Source organism: Strix aluco, chromosome 5 (assembly GCF_031877795.1).
Source record: "Strix aluco isolate bStrAlu1 chromosome 5, bStrAlu1.hap1, whole genome shotgun sequence".
NCBI lineage: Eukaryota > Metazoa > Chordata > Aves > Strigiformes > Strigidae > Strix > Strix aluco.
Window position 1 is genome coordinate 24,226,370 of NC_133935.1, and position 19,150 is coordinate 24,245,519.

At 38.5% G+C, this 19,150-nt stretch overlaps 1 protein-coding gene across 10 annotated transcripts in view; it reads left to right on the plus strand.

Moving 5' to 3' along the window:
* The window catches only part of ABCC9 (ATP binding cassette subfamily C member 9), a 79,428-nt gene that overhangs the window by 2,462 nt on the left and 57,816 nt on the right, over positions 1-19,150 (plus strand). For 7 of the 10 annotated variants that reach the window (XM_074826417.1, XM_074826412.1, XM_074826421.1 and 4 more), the window contains 7 exons: positions 4,225-4,299; positions 5,881-6,046; positions 8,930-9,071; positions 9,439-9,560; positions 10,552-10,718; positions 11,403-11,645; positions 17,832-18,026. In XM_074826417.1, coding sequence (XP_074682518.1) covers positions 5,902-6,046; positions 8,930-9,071; positions 9,439-9,560; positions 10,552-10,718; positions 11,403-11,645; positions 17,832-18,026 — 1,014 coding nt within the window. In that variant the 5' untranslated portion in view covers positions 4,225-4,299; positions 5,881-5,901. Of the gene's footprint in view, positions 1-4,224; positions 4,300-5,880; positions 6,047-8,929; positions 9,072-9,438; positions 9,561-10,551; positions 10,719-11,402; positions 11,646-16,854; positions 16,883-17,831; positions 18,027-19,150 lie in introns of those variants that run through there. The other 3 variants (XM_074826416.1, XM_074826415.1, XM_074826419.1) reach the window with 3 other exon arrangements.

Here is a 19,150-nt window from a genome sequence, read left to right on the forward strand (position 1 = left end):
TCTGACTGAAATGCTGTTAAATCTAGTGTGCTTGACAACATTAGTATAAAGTATAACATTCCTGCTATGATTAGTAGTGAAGCATGTTTTGTGATGTACTCACTTTGGTGTAATCACCCCAGCATAATTTCATGGCCTACTATATTCAACAGAAAGGGAAATTTTCTCTGGGAAAGACATTTTTTGTAATGACTATGAATAATGTTGTCTTCTTAAATGAGTAGCTGAGGATCTTAGTTATTCTGAAAGACTGCTACAACCTGATGAGAAATGGTGGTCAATAACTTCAGATGATCAACTTTCAAAACAACTTGCTACCCTTTCATGTGTTGTCTCCTCAATATTTTTGTTTGGGTTATGCATTTTATTGTTTTAATGCGGCAGTCGGACTGCTCCCATATTTTGCAGACATTGCTGTTCACTAGACAAAGCTATCTGCCTGTACAGAAGCTTTTAGATCCAAAGATTGCAACCTGAACATGATCTTAGAGAAAAGGTCTTGGCAACCCATATGAAAAGAAGAGGCCTTTGCTTTCCAGTGACTATCCCTTCGTTTGGGACCCGTAGATAAAAGATTTGCTAAGAAACTAGTGGACATTTCTCTGCTGTTATGCCCTATGGCTCACAGGTCCTTGAGCTAGTTCTGCATGAGCCAACTTTGGAATTGAAGTATGGCAACTGCAACTACTCAGCACCAATGTCAGGCTTGCTGTGAGCAGGGCTTCTTATCTTGGGAACAGCACCCTGGTGATTAAGACCATCAGTTCTGAGACTGAACTAATATTTGCATGTCTCTTTTACTAGACTGTGTAGCCTGCAGCAGCAGACTGCTGAGGATGATCTGGTTTCGCTGCTTAATTCACCTGTGTACAGATCCAGAAAGCCCAGCTTTGTGCTGCTGCCAGTGTTACCAAGGAAGGGGTGTTGGCAGGTGTAGGAAGGCAACTGCTAGTATGGAATATGATAACCTCTCTGAGTTGCAGCAATAACTGCTTTTATCTCTTCTATCCCTTGACAACAGAAATCTCTTCAAATTTCTCCTCGTGTGGCTCTGCAGCCCAGTTTTTTCTCTTTGATCTCTCCCTGCATACTTACCGTGGCCTAAAAATCTGTCTCCTCATCTTTAGTAAGGAGAAAATCCCCTTTGACTACACTGTGGGAAACCTTGAGCCAGCTCTGTATTCTGACTGGCTTTGGGCTAATTCAAAGATCTTCAGCATGGCTATTCGTTACAGGATTAGACTGTTGTTCAGTGTGGTCAGCATTCTCTTTGGCAATGATCAACAACTGGTGCTCGGGAAATATATAAAGTCTTCAGTGTATTTAATTACATGCTTGCACAATGCTCAGCACTAAGCGAAGCAAACAGCACTTCTTCACATAGGCAAGATACCTCTATTCACCTCTACAGATCTAGTTCTGACTGAAGCCCAGTATTGCCTTACTAGAAGAGTTAAAGCCAATGGAAGAATAGTTTAATTATTCTTAAAGGAAACAAATTTGGTCAGTGATCAGTCATAAAACTGTTTCGTCTTCCTTTCTAAATTCAGCTGCAGTTTTTGATGACTTACAACAGTAAGCACAACTGCAGTTCTTCATGTTTTTTTCTAAATCTCTTGGTTCTTCCATTTCACATTTTCATTTCATGAAATGAAATCTTATGGTTTTACAGAAGAGGAGGGAATAGTGTATTTTCACTCTGCCTTTCATTGGTTATCTGCAGTCAAGATCTTCCAAACAGTCTTCATTTCCAGGCTCAGTTTTTTGAGTGAATATTTTCAAAACTGGGGCTCATTAAAAGTCAGTATAGCTGAGGCTTTTTAAAACTCTTTAAAAATTTTAGAATTATTAAAGGTATCTTTAACCGTAACTCCCAATACTGAAATACTGTTTGAAAATGCAACTTAGACTCTCAAATTAGTCTGAAACTTTTGAACATGGTACTTGCACTGTTTGCAGCCCTAAGAATGTGTTCATCTGTAGCTACGCTGAACTTTGCAAGCATGGGATCTGAGTGTGGGCACAAGAAATTTTGCCATTATCAAATTTTCTTTTGAAGGAGACTGAAGGTTACACTGTTTGCTTGGATGAGCAATTGGATCTGGAAACCTGTCATGGTCCAATTCCAGTAATTTTGGTGGATCTGTGCAAGCGTTGTTGTAAAATTTCCCATACTGTCTAGAGAAATCAAGGACTTGTTCTTCCGACTTAGGGGCTTTTCTTTCTGTCCTTTGGAAATGAACACAGCTTGTTGGACCATGAGGCCAATGAAGATGAGCTTCTGGAGGCATGCCCTGATGCAGCAGGAAGTAATGGTTAATTTCAGCTTTGAACCAAATGGGAGTCTGGCTTGCATTGACTGTAAATGCAAAGCATCCTTTCTTACATGTCAGTAAAATTTCATCCAATATATTTCCCCTGTTCTTGAAACTTGAGCAAAGAAATAAAAACTACATGACATGCTTTATGTCTGTGGTGATGGGCCTGTGCGTCAGTGCATCTCCAGAGCCTCCTGTGTATGTAAGTTTTCCAAAAAACAGAGCAGAGTCCAGTGTTTTGAGTCACATGGGCGAAACTGTGGAGGGCATATCAGATCTGCATTCTGCACCAGAAATGGATGGGAAGGGAACAATGGAGTGGTTTCTTGCTCCCCGTGAGGCACACCAGAGAGAAAATTATTTCCTAGAGCTCTGATGTACTGCAGTGTATTTTCATATGCCACTCTTGAAGATACAGAGAACTACTAGCAGCCTGTCTGTGTAAACACCGGAAAGTGTCTGTGAAAGTTGGCATACATCAACAGATGCTGAACATGAGTCCCCCACTTCCAGTCACAGTTCATTTCTAGCACAGTGGTAATGGCCCAATGGATGGAAGAAAGGAAGGGCAGAAGGAAGGATCCCTATCAGTGCCATACTGTACTAGATGTGTGTCCTGAAATGGGTGCTGCTAAAAAGGGAAGTTGTACCCGGTGAGCATTTTATGAGGCCAAATCATAAGCTGTGTTGGGTCAACACAGCATCATGACACTGATCAGAATATTTTGATAGATTTTAAGCCTGTGGAGGTTTAATGAACACGGTCACTGGATGTGCTGATTAATGGTGAAGTGTCTTCTGATTTAAAAACTTGGGAATTTCTTGTCAATTACCCTATCTCATTGGCAATGCAATCTTTTTTATTTTCTGGGGTTTTTTTACAAACTAACCAACCTAGGCTCTTTGATTTTCTCTCTCATTTTAAGAAAAAACAATTAAGTTCTAACTCTTTTTTTGGTAAAGTACCTTTAGCAAAAATATTGTATAGATGGCTTATACCTATTCTTGAAAATTATCATCAGTGTGATGGGCACTGTCTCTTTACATCAGTATTAAAAATAGGACCAGGTTCTTTCCTCAACCCTGTTAACATGCCAAGGACAGTTGGTTTTAAGATGTGTTATTGGACATACTCCATCACAAAACTAGGCCCAGCAGAGGTGGTTGTGAAGATTCAGATGTGATTCTTGAAAGATGCATCTTTCTTGAGAGCTTTCAGGGACTATTGTTTGAGGTGTAATATGAAATCTCTGCAAACTGATGGTAGGTCATAGATATGGTAGTATGGTAGCAGATAGCAATCTCCATGCAGTTATACAGGAACATCTACTGCCTATATTCCATTTCCCTTCCAGAAAAAATGGAAAAAAATCATCAGTTCCCTTAGCTTCTCTTGGACACAGTTTTAATCCTTTCTCCCAGATTTATTTTTGACTAGAAGCCAAAAGCTACACTGGAAGTCAATGATTCAGCGCTCATTTGAACCCAGGATCTTCCTGCCTTTCAGTACCAGTCCAACCACTAGACAACAATAACATCTTATGCTGTCTCAGAAAAGAGTCCTCTTTGTGGGAAAGGGAGGAAAATTCCCAGCAGAACTCCCTTGGACTTCTGACCTTCGATAAAAATGAGGAAACAACACTTATGATTTTCAAGACATTATCATTACCATTATGTTTCTCTTAAAGGAGACACATCAAGCTTTTACAAATTAAAAATAAACAATCTCTGTGTAGTTTTTTTAAAAGTTCCATATTTGTTTTGCTAATAACTTCTCAGTCTGTTCAGACAAAATTAATATTAACATGTTTCTTTTGTGTTACTAATCATATGCATTTATGAATATATTTTTATATAAAGATAAAATGATAGAATGATAGTGGTCATATCACTCTATTCATTACAGAGAATGGGCCAAAATCGCCATCAAATTGTGTTCTACTGAAGGTTGAGTGGGTTACCCATCAGCTTTTGCACCACAGTAAGTACATGCATGCATTTTTGCAGGATGTGGTCCACCATCTGACTCTGCATTATGCTTAACTTCTGGCAAATCTCAGACCATAAATTGCTGATATGTTTGGAAAAGGGACTGTATTTATCACATTCTTTTCAATGAAACTGCTTTAAAAATTTCACTGGTGTATTTCAATATGGATTATGCTTTTCAGATCTAGTAAAAAGTTAGTTAAAAGCAAAAAGGGGGTTTAGCAGAGGTTCAGAGTGCTTCTGAAATCTGTATTCTTTTGAAGATCTATATGTTTCTGCTCTAAGGGAGTACTTGAGTAGTTTATGCTTACCTTGTTATGCTTATCTTGTTTAAACAGTAGGCTCGAAGAACTAATCTGAACTATTTGAGGAAAGAAAGCAAGCTGCCTTCTCCGCATTCAACTAACTTTTTTTTTTAAACTGCTTTCATGCATTTTTTGCATGTCTATATTGTTCCGACTCCTCAAAATTCATTAATGACAGTGTTGCTGCAGAAAGATGCTTTCACCAAAGTATACATATACTTTGCTGAATTAAAGATACTTTTTACATTTCAGTATATAAAATTTGGAAAAAAATTGTGAGCAAATGAGTTCCCACAACCTATTCTACAGCACTATGTTGCTGTGTGTAAGTCTCAGGCAAAGAAATTAGCAAGTGAATGTTTTTATTACAATCTTGCTTCATCTTCTTATAAAGAAGAATTAAAAAATAAATGATGCACAGGTTGATAAAAGCCAGAAGGTGGCCATAACTCTGGGTCATACTATGGCCCACACTCTGCAAGCACAAATGCATGAGCTTATCTTGGTTTACAAAGATAATCTCATAAGAAATCATGGAAGTCAGAGAAGTGCTTAGATGAGACTAAGCATGTGCATAGGGATTTACAGGATCAAGCATAAATGCTGATTTACTGCCTATGCAATCTTCAATACAACCTACTCTGATTAAGAGTTTGGCAATTATCTGTAATAACTAGTGTGTATGACCATTGTTCTATGGGACAATAAAGAAATACAAAATATCAGTGAATGCAAAGCTGCCAAATCACAAATATCAAAGGTTCAGAGCTTGCACTGAGAATGTAGGGCAACAAATTGTATGAACAGAGGTGTTGCACAGAGAATGTTGGCTTGTCAAAGAAGCAGTAACACACAGGAGTCAGCTTATGTGCATTTGAGTCTTCTTATGAGAAATGGAAATAATTTTTTTTCAAAACTTCCTTGTTCTTTCTCTGTATTCTCATAGAACATTTCAGCATAACATTTGTGTGTATAATGAATGCTAGAAGACAGCATAGTGTATTTAATAAATCATTCTTACAATAGTAAATATAAATAATTATAAATAATATTAACTAAATGTAAATAATATTAATTTAATACAAACACAGCCTTCATTCTAATGTGCTTGTACTTGATGGAGCCCAAAAGAATTTTCAAAATACAGCTGAATTATTTTCTATGGGTTGTTCAGTGTATACTGCTTCTGTATCTATTTTATTTATTTTATGTTTAGCTAAAGGGAATGCTAGCAGTCTTGGTAGTCAACTATTCTCTCTTTTTTGTAGTAGTCAGACATTCTGGAAGCGATGAGGCTCTCATTTTGTGGTAATGACAATGCTTCAGCCTATAACATCAGTGCTGGTGTCCTAAGAAATGTCTGCTTTGTGGATGCCCTCAACTTGGTTCCCCATGTCTTCTTGCTATTTATCACCTTCCCGATTTTGTTCATTGGTGAGTTATTCAATAGAGCTGTGCAATCCTACAAACACTTGAGCATGTATTTACACTCAGTCATGTTTATATGTGCTTGGAGGCCTGTGGTGCAAGCCATTGGATGCTTTGTATTTATTAATCTTAACGAGGAAGAGAGAGAAGGGCTTGACCCAGAGGACGTGACACCAGCCTGCTTGAAATATTGGGGAATTTTACATATAAATCTGAACTAAGCAGCATGAAAAGATGGATGAGAACCAGACAAATCAGATCCAAATGCTTTGAAACTTCTCTCTGGAGAAGTTTTCTTCAGATTTGAAATTGGCAACTTGCAACCTTTGCTATTTTTAGATATGAGAAGACTTAGGGCAGTGGATCTGAATTCCCTTCACGTTACGTGAATTTCAGAGAATATCCAAAATGTGCAACTTGAATCTAAGGCTAGGAGAAGTGTAAGAAGGAAACTTTTGAAACAGAATAATTACTTCTTTTGCCAACATTTGTAAACAGAAGTAGAGCAACGGAGATAATCTTTTTTCCACAGGAATGAAAATAAGAAATAATAAATCTCTCTTGAAGAATTTAGGACAGTGAAGTGGCTCTAGCTCACACATTCTTGTAAAAAGCCCCATCTAAACCAGTACTCTATAGTTGTCTCTTTATCCCAGTTATTTGCAGTGATGAAATAAATGCAATCTAATACTTTTTCAGAGCTGTCAAAAACAGCATTCTAACTGATCGTAGGAGATAAAGAGACTTGAATAACCATCAAAAGGCAATAAGTATTAATAAAAATTAATATTCTCCTGACAACTGCATGAGAAATGGCATGTCAGTTTCTTCTGTGTTACCTTCCTGATGACACATATATACATTTCTTCAATGAGGAAGATTTTAGTTTGGGAGTATATTCAAACTAAAGATTTAAGGACTTCCATTATGCAAAAAGACTCTAAAGTGATTGAATAATAGGCTACAGGAACCTGTGGGCTCAGACACTCAGTACCTAGCAGTCAAAGGTATAACAAGATCCAGTGACTGAAAACTAATTAAGTAATTAAGCAAGGAAATAAAAAACTTCTAACTTAAGAATACAAGAACGTTCTAACAAAATAATAACTAAAGACTGGAAAAAAAAAAAAAAAGGGTTATGGAGAACTCTCTCAGACAGTGCTGTATCTTTGTGCTAGTGCTGGCTCTTTCTTTGATATGAGATGCAAGTCATCCCTGAACACTTCTGCAGAAGTATCTGATAGAAACTCAATGCAAGGTCTGAGGGCAGAGATAATCTTTTACAACATTCTGTGTTATGCATCACGTGGTAGCAGACAGCTCCATTTTTTTCATGGGCATTAGCCAATTAATTTTGAAATAGTTTTGCAGCCAGTGAAAATTCCCTCTATTTTCTAACAATGTTAGGAAAAAAAGTAATAACTTAAATTGTGTGTTATGTATGTTATGTATGTAATCATTTGTTTTCTATTTTGTTGCTTGATTATCAGGACAAATAATTGTTGAACAGAGCATTAAAAGCCAACTGGAGCCCACAGTATTGACTGATTCCAAAACCAATAATAGATGATGAACCGTGTTTATGTAGATGTATGGGCAAAGAGGAAATAAAATGAAAAGCATCTTGGGAGAGACAAAGATAGGAGCAAGGTCAAAGAAAGCCACATTAGATTAGGAAAATCTTTGGGAAACTATAGAAAATGCTTAGGTAGGTTTGGAGAAGAGAGGATATTTTGTTCCTGCAGTACTTTGCTTATTAAACAAGGATAAAATGGTGAAATCCTGACAGTTTCCAAGAATGAATAAACCTGGTCACCTGATAAGCCCCTAGGCACAATGAGATGCTGCATCCTTGTGTATCAAAAGCATATCCTGGATTTTAAACTTGGTTGGTTTTGTTTTATTTTGTTTTGTTTCTTTACTTCCTCAATATGTGCTGTGGGATTCGGCAAGTCTGTCAGGGAATTCCAAGAGTTGCCTTACAGTAGGTGGGACATGTATGGCTGTTTGGGCTGACTGACTCATGACAACCCTGTACCAGGGTGGGAAGGGACAGAGGCCAAAGCAACATGCAGGGCAAGACTTGCCATCACATGAGGTTAACACCTGGTCAGTCCTCAGCTCCCCCCAGCACTGTCACATCCTCGGGTCCTTGGTGTCCCACTTCTTGCCAGGTTGCTGGCCTCAGAGAGGATCTTGCCTGAAAAGGATAGGTGCCATCTCAGGTGATGACATGGAAATAGGCTTCAAGATTAATTTATTGATTAAATCAGCTGAGTCCTGGTGCTGTGCTGGGAGCTTTAATGTGCCAGGAATGCACAAGGGTGGGAGGCTGGGCTGTGCCTGAGGAGTGGAGACTGGGAAATCGCCGTTCAGCATCCCCTGAGACAGTGATCCCAACCAGGCCTGAAACAGAGATAATAAATGTTACTCTTCTGAAGTAAATGTATCTCTTTGAGGTCTCATTGGAGGATGCAACTTTTACATCAGTTGGAAATTTTGCCCACTCTTGTCTGTGACTGGGAAAGACATGATGATGCCATCACTTAAGATCTGTCAGTCCCTGTTGTGAGCATGAGACTCAGATGTTTCTTTTGGTTTTCTCATCTTTGTTCTTGGCCAGGGACCTCTTCTCTTTGATTGCGATTGTCAGAAGTCTGTTGTTCCATTGTCTACAGGGTTAGATTGAAATTATGGGGAGCTGCATGGCAACTCAGATGCTCCTGGGTCATCTTATTAGTAACAAGAGCCCCCATAGTCTTGTCGGGTTTTTGTATTGATTGTATATTATTAAGTGTGATCTATGGATTAGAACAGAGAATTGATAACCAGATCACTCACTGGCTGGCTGTGTGATAACCTTCCTCTTTCATTACTATTATTTCCCAGGCTGGGGAAGCCAAAGCTCCAAAGTCCAGATTCACCACAATACCTGGTTGCACTTCCCTGGGCACAACCTGCGGTGGATCCTGACATTCACCCTCCTGTTTGTACACGTGTGTGAAATAGCAGAGGGCATAGTTTCCGATACGTAAGTGACAGTGTTTGGTGGATAGCCAAGCTAATTGCATTCGTTAATGTATAGTGTTACTGTGTGATGGGCTGGCTAGTAAGGCGTAAAGAATTTTTCCTCAAAAAAGCTGGGGTATCATTTCAAAGCTGTCTGGATTTTAATGGGATGAAGGTGAAACAATTATTATTAGCACTTTGTTACTCTCTTCTCAAGTATAACGGCAAGTAAATATTGACAAAAGTTAAAGCAATCACATGGAAAGAAATCTTTTTGTCTCTAGGAAAGCCGTATTTGTCCTCTTAAATAGATTATCAGAATACCTGGGAATGTAACAATGGTGGAAAAAGACATCGAATTCACTAATTTATACCCTGTTTATTTTCAGACAAATGAAATCTCGCCATCTGCATCTCTTTCTACCAGCTATAATGGGATTTGTGGCTGCCACTGTATCCATAGTCTATTACCATAATATTGAAACATCTAACTTTCCAAAGTTACTGTTGGGTAAGTCTAGGTCTGATATTTATACACTCTTACAAAACCCAGTAGGTTAGCCAAAGTCAGCTTGCATAGATTGGAGAGGATGGTGAAATGTGTGAAATATTGAGAGGAATAATTCTCTGCTCTTCAAACTAGTATTTTGTAGGAGTTGTTACACCTTTTGTAAGGTACACACTGAAAACTATTTTTAAAAATGATCACAAAAGGAAAAGCATTGTATGCCTGTAGTATTTCTAGCATGAGATTTTAGGTATTTTTTAAGACTGCTCATTATTTTGAGGCAAAAGCTTGCCCTTCAAAAGGGCTATTTTAAAAGGCTACTATGAACACAAACCATCCTGTGCAGATGGCTGTTGTTTCTCAGCATCCTTTGTGGTTGATTCTGAGATTACCCAGTCTGCTGTCTCATTCAGGAGATGATCAGAAGAATTTGACTAGACATTGCAGGATAGTGTTTCATACAAGGATACTGTCCAAATTACCTATAACTCAACAACCTGAATGAGCCATTAACAGATACAAGCCAGGATGCAGAATATATTTAAACTATGTGAACTCTTCTTCAAAATGAGCATGTTTCCATATGCTCCCCTGGGAGGCACCCTGCTTTTTCAAAGAGGAAATATGATATTTGTCAAGTTAAGTGACTTTTACTTCATTTTAATAACAAAGTTCCCCCTCAGATTACCTCAGTGGACTTTTGTAATTGTGTGAAGACCCACCATTGTGGACATCTTTGAAGAGTGATAGCCCAGGAAACAAAGCAGTGACTTGGGAAAAGGAAGTGCAAAGCAAATTTCTTGAACCTGGCTTCCTGACTTTGGCTGACATCGTGCGTCGCCAGCCTGCAGGCTGGTGATATAGAGGCTCACCGTGCCTGCATTACACTAAGCCATGGAATATTTCTGTTTGAGAGAGCTAAAACTTTTGCAGCACTGGTGTGATTCATTTATTTTTTTTTTTTTTTTATTATGCATGTGCACCTGTTTTACAGCTCTCTTTCTTTACTGGATAATGGCCTTTGTCACCAAAACAATCAAGCTTGTCAGATACTGCCAGGATGGTGTGCCTTTTTCTCAGCTGCGTTTCTGCATCACTGGAATTATGGTCATTCTCTATGGGCTGCTGATGGCTGTGGAGATCAATGTCATTCGAGTTAGGGTATGTGGTTTCTTTATCAGGATCTGACAAAAATCAGTGGTATCTCGGGGATGGAGATGGGTCTTTAGTCCCAGTAACACTGGCTTGTGTCAAGTTTAGGCCCAAGTTTAGCTTAGTGGTAAATGTCTGGTTAATTCTATGGAAATTGATGGGACCTGACATCTCTTTAAAATGTATGTCCTTCATGTGTCCCCTGTGCTTGGTATGTATGCATGCCTGTGTATATGTATACACACAGAGAGTGCATATTTACTTGTATAGATAGATAGACATATTTGTGCATGTAAGGGTATATGTATGCATGTATGTAATCTATGCTATGTTAATGTAGATAAGCTATATATGTAGTGAATGTATAAATTAGCATATGTTCTTACCCATGATAATCTAAAATATAATTATACCCCAAGAATTCTTTTTTGTTGTTGTTCAGATAGAGACAGGTGGTGCTGGTAGGCTACAGAGCTTTGTCCACATCCCATATTGCTCAATTTCTTGCCAGTTATGCTGTCAAAATGGAAATGTTCCTATTTGTATGCAAATTTATATTTATATTCAATGTATAATTACCTTTAAATGCTTTTAATACTTTGACACTGTAGTTGTATTATACATAATTTTTACTAAAAATTACCATTAATAAGATAATTCCTGAGCACATGCTGTCTATTTTCTCCTCTCCAGAGGTATGTTTTTTTCATGAACCCTCAGAAAGTAAAGCCACCAGAAGATCTACAGGACCTGGGGGTGAGGTTTCTGCAGCCATTTGTCAATTTGCTCTCAAAGGCAACTTACTGGTGGATGAATACTCTTATTATATCTGCTCACAAGAAACCCGTGGACCTGAAGGCGATTGGAAAGCTTCCAATTGCAATGAGAGCACTGACAAATTATGTTTGTCTCAAAGAAGCGTATGAGGAACAAAAGGTAACCAAAGATGTTCATGTCACTGTTTGGCCTTGGAAACTATAATGTCACTTTGAATTTCTTCTGCTTCTATGAAATCCTAGTTTTAGGAATTTTTAACTTAGGATAATTTGTTCCAAGGTGAAACTTGGCTTAGGAAGTTCCAATCCAATGGTTACTGTTTGGTTTTAAGTGAATTTACAGCAGGGGAGTGTTGCCAGATTGAGAGCAACTGGAAACTAAATCCATAACAGACTGATCACTTACTAGATTTCATTTTAAAGGTGAAAGCTTTGCTTAAATCTTAGCTACTTATGACAGCATCTTAAATTAGAAGACATTCTGTCCATAGTTTCAGCTGGAAACACTCATCTTCACTTTTTTCTCTAGAAAGAGAAATAGCCAAAAACACACATCAAGAATAGCCAAAACACTTGTGTCTTAACAGCTTTTTAGTCATCAGTCCAAAACACAGCACTGTTCAGGCTGCTATGAAGAAAATTAACTCCATCCCAGCCAGACACAGTACAAAAACCATGGTTGGGCAAACTCACTGGGTAGGGCAGGAGTTTCCAGAGAAACTTCTTGATGCATTTAGGCAAAACTGTGGTGTTTCATTTGTGCTTAAACCTTGTGATTTCTGCCAAAAAAGAAATATTTTGTTTTGCAGAAAGGAGGAAGGATTTGAGAGCCTGCCTCCCTGCTTTGTACATACATATCAATTCTCAAGCATAAACAGAGAGAATACAGGCATTCAGAAGTCACTTTGGAAAATGTATCATGTAGGACAAAAGTATATAAATCCCATTCCTGCAGAAACCAGATAAATGTGTTTCCATGCAGTGTCTGGTTTAGAACTGCAATGAGAAGGAAAGCCAGGAGGAGCAGCTCTATGCTCCCAGCAACTGATGGAGCTGCACTCTACTTTCTGGGCTCTCTGAAATGAAACCTTAATCAGTACAATTGTTTTTATTTTAATAGATGTAAGTTGCTTCTCCTTCCTTTTGTAGTTGATGTTTACAGAGAGTAGAGACTAGAGACCCTTCTGCTTTAAGCAGAAAACTACGGAATTATTGGAACTGAGCTTATCATAGCAAAGGGGAAGTGCATCCCTTAGGCCAGCTCCTTGGAGAAGCATTTGGTGCCTAAATACTACTTAAAGAGACTGGAGAGTCTTAGGCACCTACATGCCCTGAGGATCTGAGTCTCTGTGCCATTCTTAATGACAGGCATGATGTCTGGGTGCAAGCATTGTCTGTAGCTCGTTTACATCTGCAGATACTGTGTGTTCCTGCACAAATATGTGGTTCAGGTGCCAAAAGGCAAGTTAAATGTGCCATTGCTCATGTGCATGAGTGAAAACATTCAGTGTGTATCTTCCCTTGGTGTGTGTCATGCACATATGAAGACTCGCATAGATACAGTTACATGCACCTACATTTAGTTGGCTGACTTCAGATTTTTTGCTTTCTGTAATTGTTTCAAGTCTCAAGATTACCACGGCATTTAGCACATTTATGCTAATATTCAAAACCAGGCTGTAACCTTGACATAAACTGATACTTCATAGATAAAGTTAAAGTAAACCAGAGGGCTAAAACCAATCCAAAGAGTCAGGCAGTAAAACTTGCTGCAGTTCACTCCCACAGAGAAATGTGTTGGTTTGTTCATGGTTGGGTCAGAAAACAGCCACAGAATTAGGAAAATTCTTCAGGTTGAAGCATGGTCTGCAATCTGGAAGAGATGATATGTCACTGTCTCTGCTGTCAGTGTGTATTTTACACTAATCTTCCACAGCCAGCGAGGGGAGCATCCCCAGCATCCTCTCGATTAAGTGGGGTTATCCCTGCCTGTGCATGAAGATAGCTGATCTTAGCTGTGCTCTGTGGCCCTGCAGACAGAAGGCTTCTGTTCCTTTCCAAACTCTTCTTATCAGGCTTTGATGAAAGATGCTGAACATGATCATGAATATTCTGTATTGTAAAATGCCCTTGAGGTAGCTCACGTGATGTTGCTTTGCTATCCCTTCTGCATGCTATGAAAATTGAAAGCAGCTGAGGTTTTCTAACAAATAATAGCTTGAGGGAATTGAGTCAGGTTAAATTTTGATTACTGTTTTCTCAAAATCACTGTTTTTTCCAAACCTGTGTCTCCCAAGCATATAGGAGTGTAAACTAGTGGGTCTGAGACTGACTTTTTATGGCTGCTATATTCTGCTAAAACAGGATATTGCCACTTGTGTAACCATGAAGTCTGTGAACATTAGGTTCAACCTTTTCTTGTTTTCTTTGATGTCAGTGGGCAACTCCTTAAATCTGTATTCAACTATTTAGAGAGGATTCTTCTGACTCCTACCATATGAAGGTTTGCCCACTGACACGAGACGTAAGCTAACATTTCTCAGTGACAAATCTGAATTCCCTATTCTGTTCATTTTTAAATTTTCATCAAGCAGTTATTATTATTATGAATACATTCACTACTCAGATTTCTTTAGTTATAAGTAATTTTCTCAAACCATTGAGTAATTGAATTTTAATATCACTTTCATGCTACATGGTATTTTATAGAATTTTAAAGCCAGTTATCAGTAATTTTATTGTAATATTAAGTAATATAAAACAACACAATACAAGGATAAATAACTTTGACATTCTAATTGGCTATTTGTCTCGTAGTTGCTACTGCAAAAGGCATTCCAACTCTTACAGAAAGATATAGGTAATTTTTTACTGATTTCATAGATAGCTTGTGTGTGGCAACATAGCATAACACAGCCTATCATAAGAAAACAACATCGCATACATTCTTTCAAATTAGAAGATACTATAAAACTACAGGTAAAATAAGCTCTAATTAAGCTTACTTAAATATGCTGTTTGAGGTTTCTTCCTAAACAAAGTATTGCCAAAAATAAATTACAATCTGCTTTCCTTATCTCATTATTTCCTGCCATCAGTAAATATTCTAAAAGATGGACATGATATATTTTCTTGCTTTTCTGGACAGTCTCCTATAGAAGCAGACATACCTCATCTTACAGTATTTTTATCATACCTTTCTAAGAATCAGGGAGAAATTAGAACTGTGGATAGGAAGGCTTCTTCTGCAGAATAAGCAGTAATGCACTTCATACACATAGGCTTGGATCCATGACTTAAATTCATATATTCTCTTTAATACACGTTCACAGTTCCTACTATATTAATGGATATTTTGGCTGAATATAAAGAATTCTTTAATAAGATTAAGAAGATAAAGATGTCCTTAACAATATGCAATGAAACTCTCACAGCCAAATTTTTGGACCAACGTACTATCTGTGGCTAGTACTTGTCACATAATCCCCTGCCAAAAAAAATTGATCCTGTTTCTGTTGTTGCTTGGCTTTTGGTTTGTTTTCCATACAAGTGGTTTAGATGTTTCAAACCTCTTACTAATGCATCATACACCACATACCCCAAAGTAGATTTAACACATTGATATTACATTTGGTTTACCCCATCAACCAAAATCCCATGTAATTTGCCTTGAGAGGCAATAGAAGGTTTTACGTTTGGGATGGTGTAATAGAAAATGCAAGTTTTAAAGTCAAGGACCGTCAGAATTTCCTATGTCTTGCTATTCATGTGCCACTGTGGATCTTACCTGTTATAGCAAAAAGAAGAGGAAAGAAACTGTGTTATATAGCTAGAAATCACAGGAACAGAGCATTGCCCTTCAGCATCAGACTGACACTGTCAGCTCCAGCACTAAGGAAACAGTCAGATTTCCATATTTACCAAGGTGTACCTTACAGGTGGCTTGATTTACCAGCAAGTGCTGTCTCACTGCCCTTATTTCAACTGTTGAGTGCCCAAGGTAGAGAAAATTACAGTGATTTAAAATGGAGGTGACAAAGACAAGAAAACCTAAGCAAGTGCCGCAGGTGAGAACAGCGGTCCAGCTCAGTAATTCACACAACAAATGCTACCAACTTTACCAACAAAACTAATCAAATGTAAACAAACACCAAGATGCATAGTTGTGTAAACTGATTAAGTTCACATTTGTGTTGCTGAAACTCTTCCCTGTCTTTAGTACAGCTCCATTCCTTTTCTGTAACTGGATCTTTTTAAACATTATGTTTTAAGGTTCTTTTTCTCACCTTCCAAAAGGAAAGTATGTCCTTCCAGTCTCCTGTGACCAAGAGGAGAAGTTCTTGGCTTCAGGTGTCTTCCCAAGCCACAGTGTCTTAAAGGGACTGGGAAACTGCAGAAAATAATCATGATAATAATGGTTTTTTCTGATGCAGAAGGCCCAGACAGAGCTTTTTATTTGATTCTTATGACATTGGCCAAACTTTCAACTGTGGATTTACTGAAACATGTCAGTGGTTGTCAGAGAGCTATAATGAGTGGTGACTGACAGATCAGCACCTAAATAAAGGATAGGATTCAAACATACAACATACTACACTGGAAGCCCATAACATTGGGCCTCAAGAACCATTGTGGAATAGAGTTTAAGATTAGAAAAAAAAATGCACTTTTCTTGCTCCCCCCTCCTCATTAGATGCTTCAGCTAATTTGAAGTCCTGATTAAGAAAGAAGAAACAACAATAGAGATTATTAGTTAGTTTAATTTAATTAGTTTTTTCCAATGAAAAGTAAATAGATTTCGTGTAGTGATGACAATTATGTGAATTTTGTAGTAGTACTGAAAATGGCTATTGAAATAGCAAAATCTTATTAAAGAAATAAGAATTTACCATTGCCATTTACCAAATTTACCATTAAGTGAATGCCCAGAACAGTATGTGCAATTTTTTTCCAAAAGATGGAAGATGTGTTTTCCTTATAAGTTAGTTTAGCTCCTATCAAGCTGTTAGAGTGCAGATTGTTTGTTTGAGGAGGATGACAACAGCCCCTGTAGTGCAGTCTAGCTCAAAACCCATTAGGCAACAAATTCAGAGCCTTTGTCTGAGAAACTCCCATGAGGCCTCTGTGCTCTTTCCCTCATCAGAAGAAGCAGTTTCATTCTTACCACTTTCGGAAATGTTACCTCTAATTTGTCCCCATGCTGCTTATTTCTGTGTACTCAGCTTCTTGGCACTGGGTATGACCAGACTGACCTAATCTCTAGAAGCCAGTAAGCAGTTATCTGGCCCTCCTGTACACTTGTACATTTTTGGCACCATGCGCATATTCTATCTCGCTGTTGAAGTGGCGTAAAAGGAAAAACAGAAAAGAGGAAAAATGATGAGGCAACCAGGCAGGGTACAGGCTTTTCTCTGGTTAATTTGCTGGGGGCAGGGAGTTGTTATTGCTGGGCTACACTTAAAATGTCTCTGTGAATGCTCAGGAGGGCTTGGCTTGGGTTACAAGTTGCAGGCATCCATCCTACTTGAAGAATGACAGATGCTTTTTTAAAGTGTCAAAAGCTGCTGCCTGAAGCACAAGGAAGTGCTCTGCAGGCCATGGATCTGTTATGTAAAACTCTTTCTTCTTTAGATTAAAAGGACCTCCGAAATACCAGAACTTCTCTGACTAGATGCAGAGATAGCTGCCAGTTGGTGTTTTAGGGCAAGAGTTGTGATACTGCATAGATTCACAGAACTGAAGGCTAGAAAGGACCCTTAGCTGATTTAGTCTTACCTCCCTACAAAGCCTATTACTTTCATCTCTGAGCACAGTAATTAGTGATCGGCTGAAGTGTGTCTTCCTGGAAAGCATCCAAGAGATGGGAAAAAATCCAGATAAATCAATTTAAACTATATTCTTGTTGGTGTCTGTCTGTGTTTTTTCCTTCAATCCCTTTCTCACATCAGAAGCCTTTACTGGATCGAGTGGTTTCACAGCTACTGTAAAAGTCAAGATTACCCATATGAGCAAGGGCTTGAAAGGTCAGACTTTTTTCTGAGCACACATGTGACAAGGAACGTGCCAGTACGATTAATCTGTATTTGCATTCCTGTGTTCACAGGCTCAGAAAACTGTTAGGATTTAGAGGTGAGGAACCACAGTTACCAAGAGAAAGCAGAATTTGAATTTGATGTGAAGAATGTCTGAAATTTGTTGATACCTACAGCTCGCTTGCTACCTCATCTACTCCAAAATACCCTTCAGGAATCATTTGGGCATCCAGACAGGAGCGAGGTGGAAGCTGCTGTATACAGCCTGGGAGTTATCTTCTTGGTGCATTGATACCTGTTTCTCTGTTTTCCAGAAAAAGGTAGCAGACCAGCCCAATCGGAGTCCCTCCATATGGTTAGCAATGTACAGTGCTTTTGGACGACCAATTCTTCTCAGCAGCACATTCCGTTACTTGGCTGATTTGCTGGGTTTTGCTGGGCCATTATGCATTTCTGGCATTGTCCAGGGATTCCAGAATACAACCAATAATACAAATACAACAGAAAAGGTAACCTGACAACATGGATTGAAAGACTTTTTTAATACGTCTGGCTGCATGATTTCATATGTCTGTGATCATCGCTGTATTATTTCATTGTTTCTTTCAAGCAAATTGGGTATTTTTTGTGAGAGGCAGTCAAGTTATAAACCTGAGTAGTGGAAGTCTTTTGTGTGAATGCAACACAGGTGTGCAGGCTTCCCCCAGTTGCCCAGCTCTCTGCCTCTTGGTGGAGTCGTCCCTGCAGTTTTGGGGAGAAGGAACAGATTTTCTGCTCCTCTTCAACTGTGCCTCCTCATTTCAGGCAGGATACCCGCTGTTGGTGGATGCATCCATCAAGGATGAGTCTGGGAATTCTTCTTAATTTCTGTTCCTGTCCATTCATAGTTCACTGACAGGTTTGAGCTCTCTGAAATCGGTTTTCTGCTGGGAAGCTGAGAGTAGTCACTCCCTGTTTGTGACTGATAATGCTGCTTATTGCTATGATGAAATGCATTGACTTATAGAAGTTGAAAAGCATCCACTTTATTCAGCGGCATTCTTGATACTAGAGATGCACAAAAGATGCTAGTTCACAGCTCATTTCAAGTTTCACTGAGACTGAACTTTCAGAGATCACCTCTAAGCACTGAGCAAGCCTCTGACACAGAACATTTTCTATCATAAGAAAAAGAAATTATTAGTAGCCAGTGAAAAGATACAGGTAAAATGATTGTACTAGTTGACAGCAGAGAAGACATGATGAAGAAATTTTCCTGCTTCTGTGTTCTGATACAGAAACATCTCCATACACTTTATGCAGTGAGTGTTTTGAATTTGAATGAGCAGATAGGTATGTAATGGAATAACATTTTCCCCTTCAGATAAAGCATTTGACTATTATCACTACCCAAATATCTTCTTCTTGGCTGCTCACTTCTGACATTAATTTTCTTGACTGATGGTCTGAATTTGGCTTCTGACTCTCATTCAGCCATTACACTGAAGAATGAGACTTTAATTGTGCAGCTTGTCAAATAAAGCTCTTTATCATCCTTGAACCTCCATGTGTTGGATTTGAGCCACAGAGTTAAAAGGCAAAGTGCATATTTTGCCTCAAAAATGGGGGGTTTTTGCATGTTGAACAAACAAGG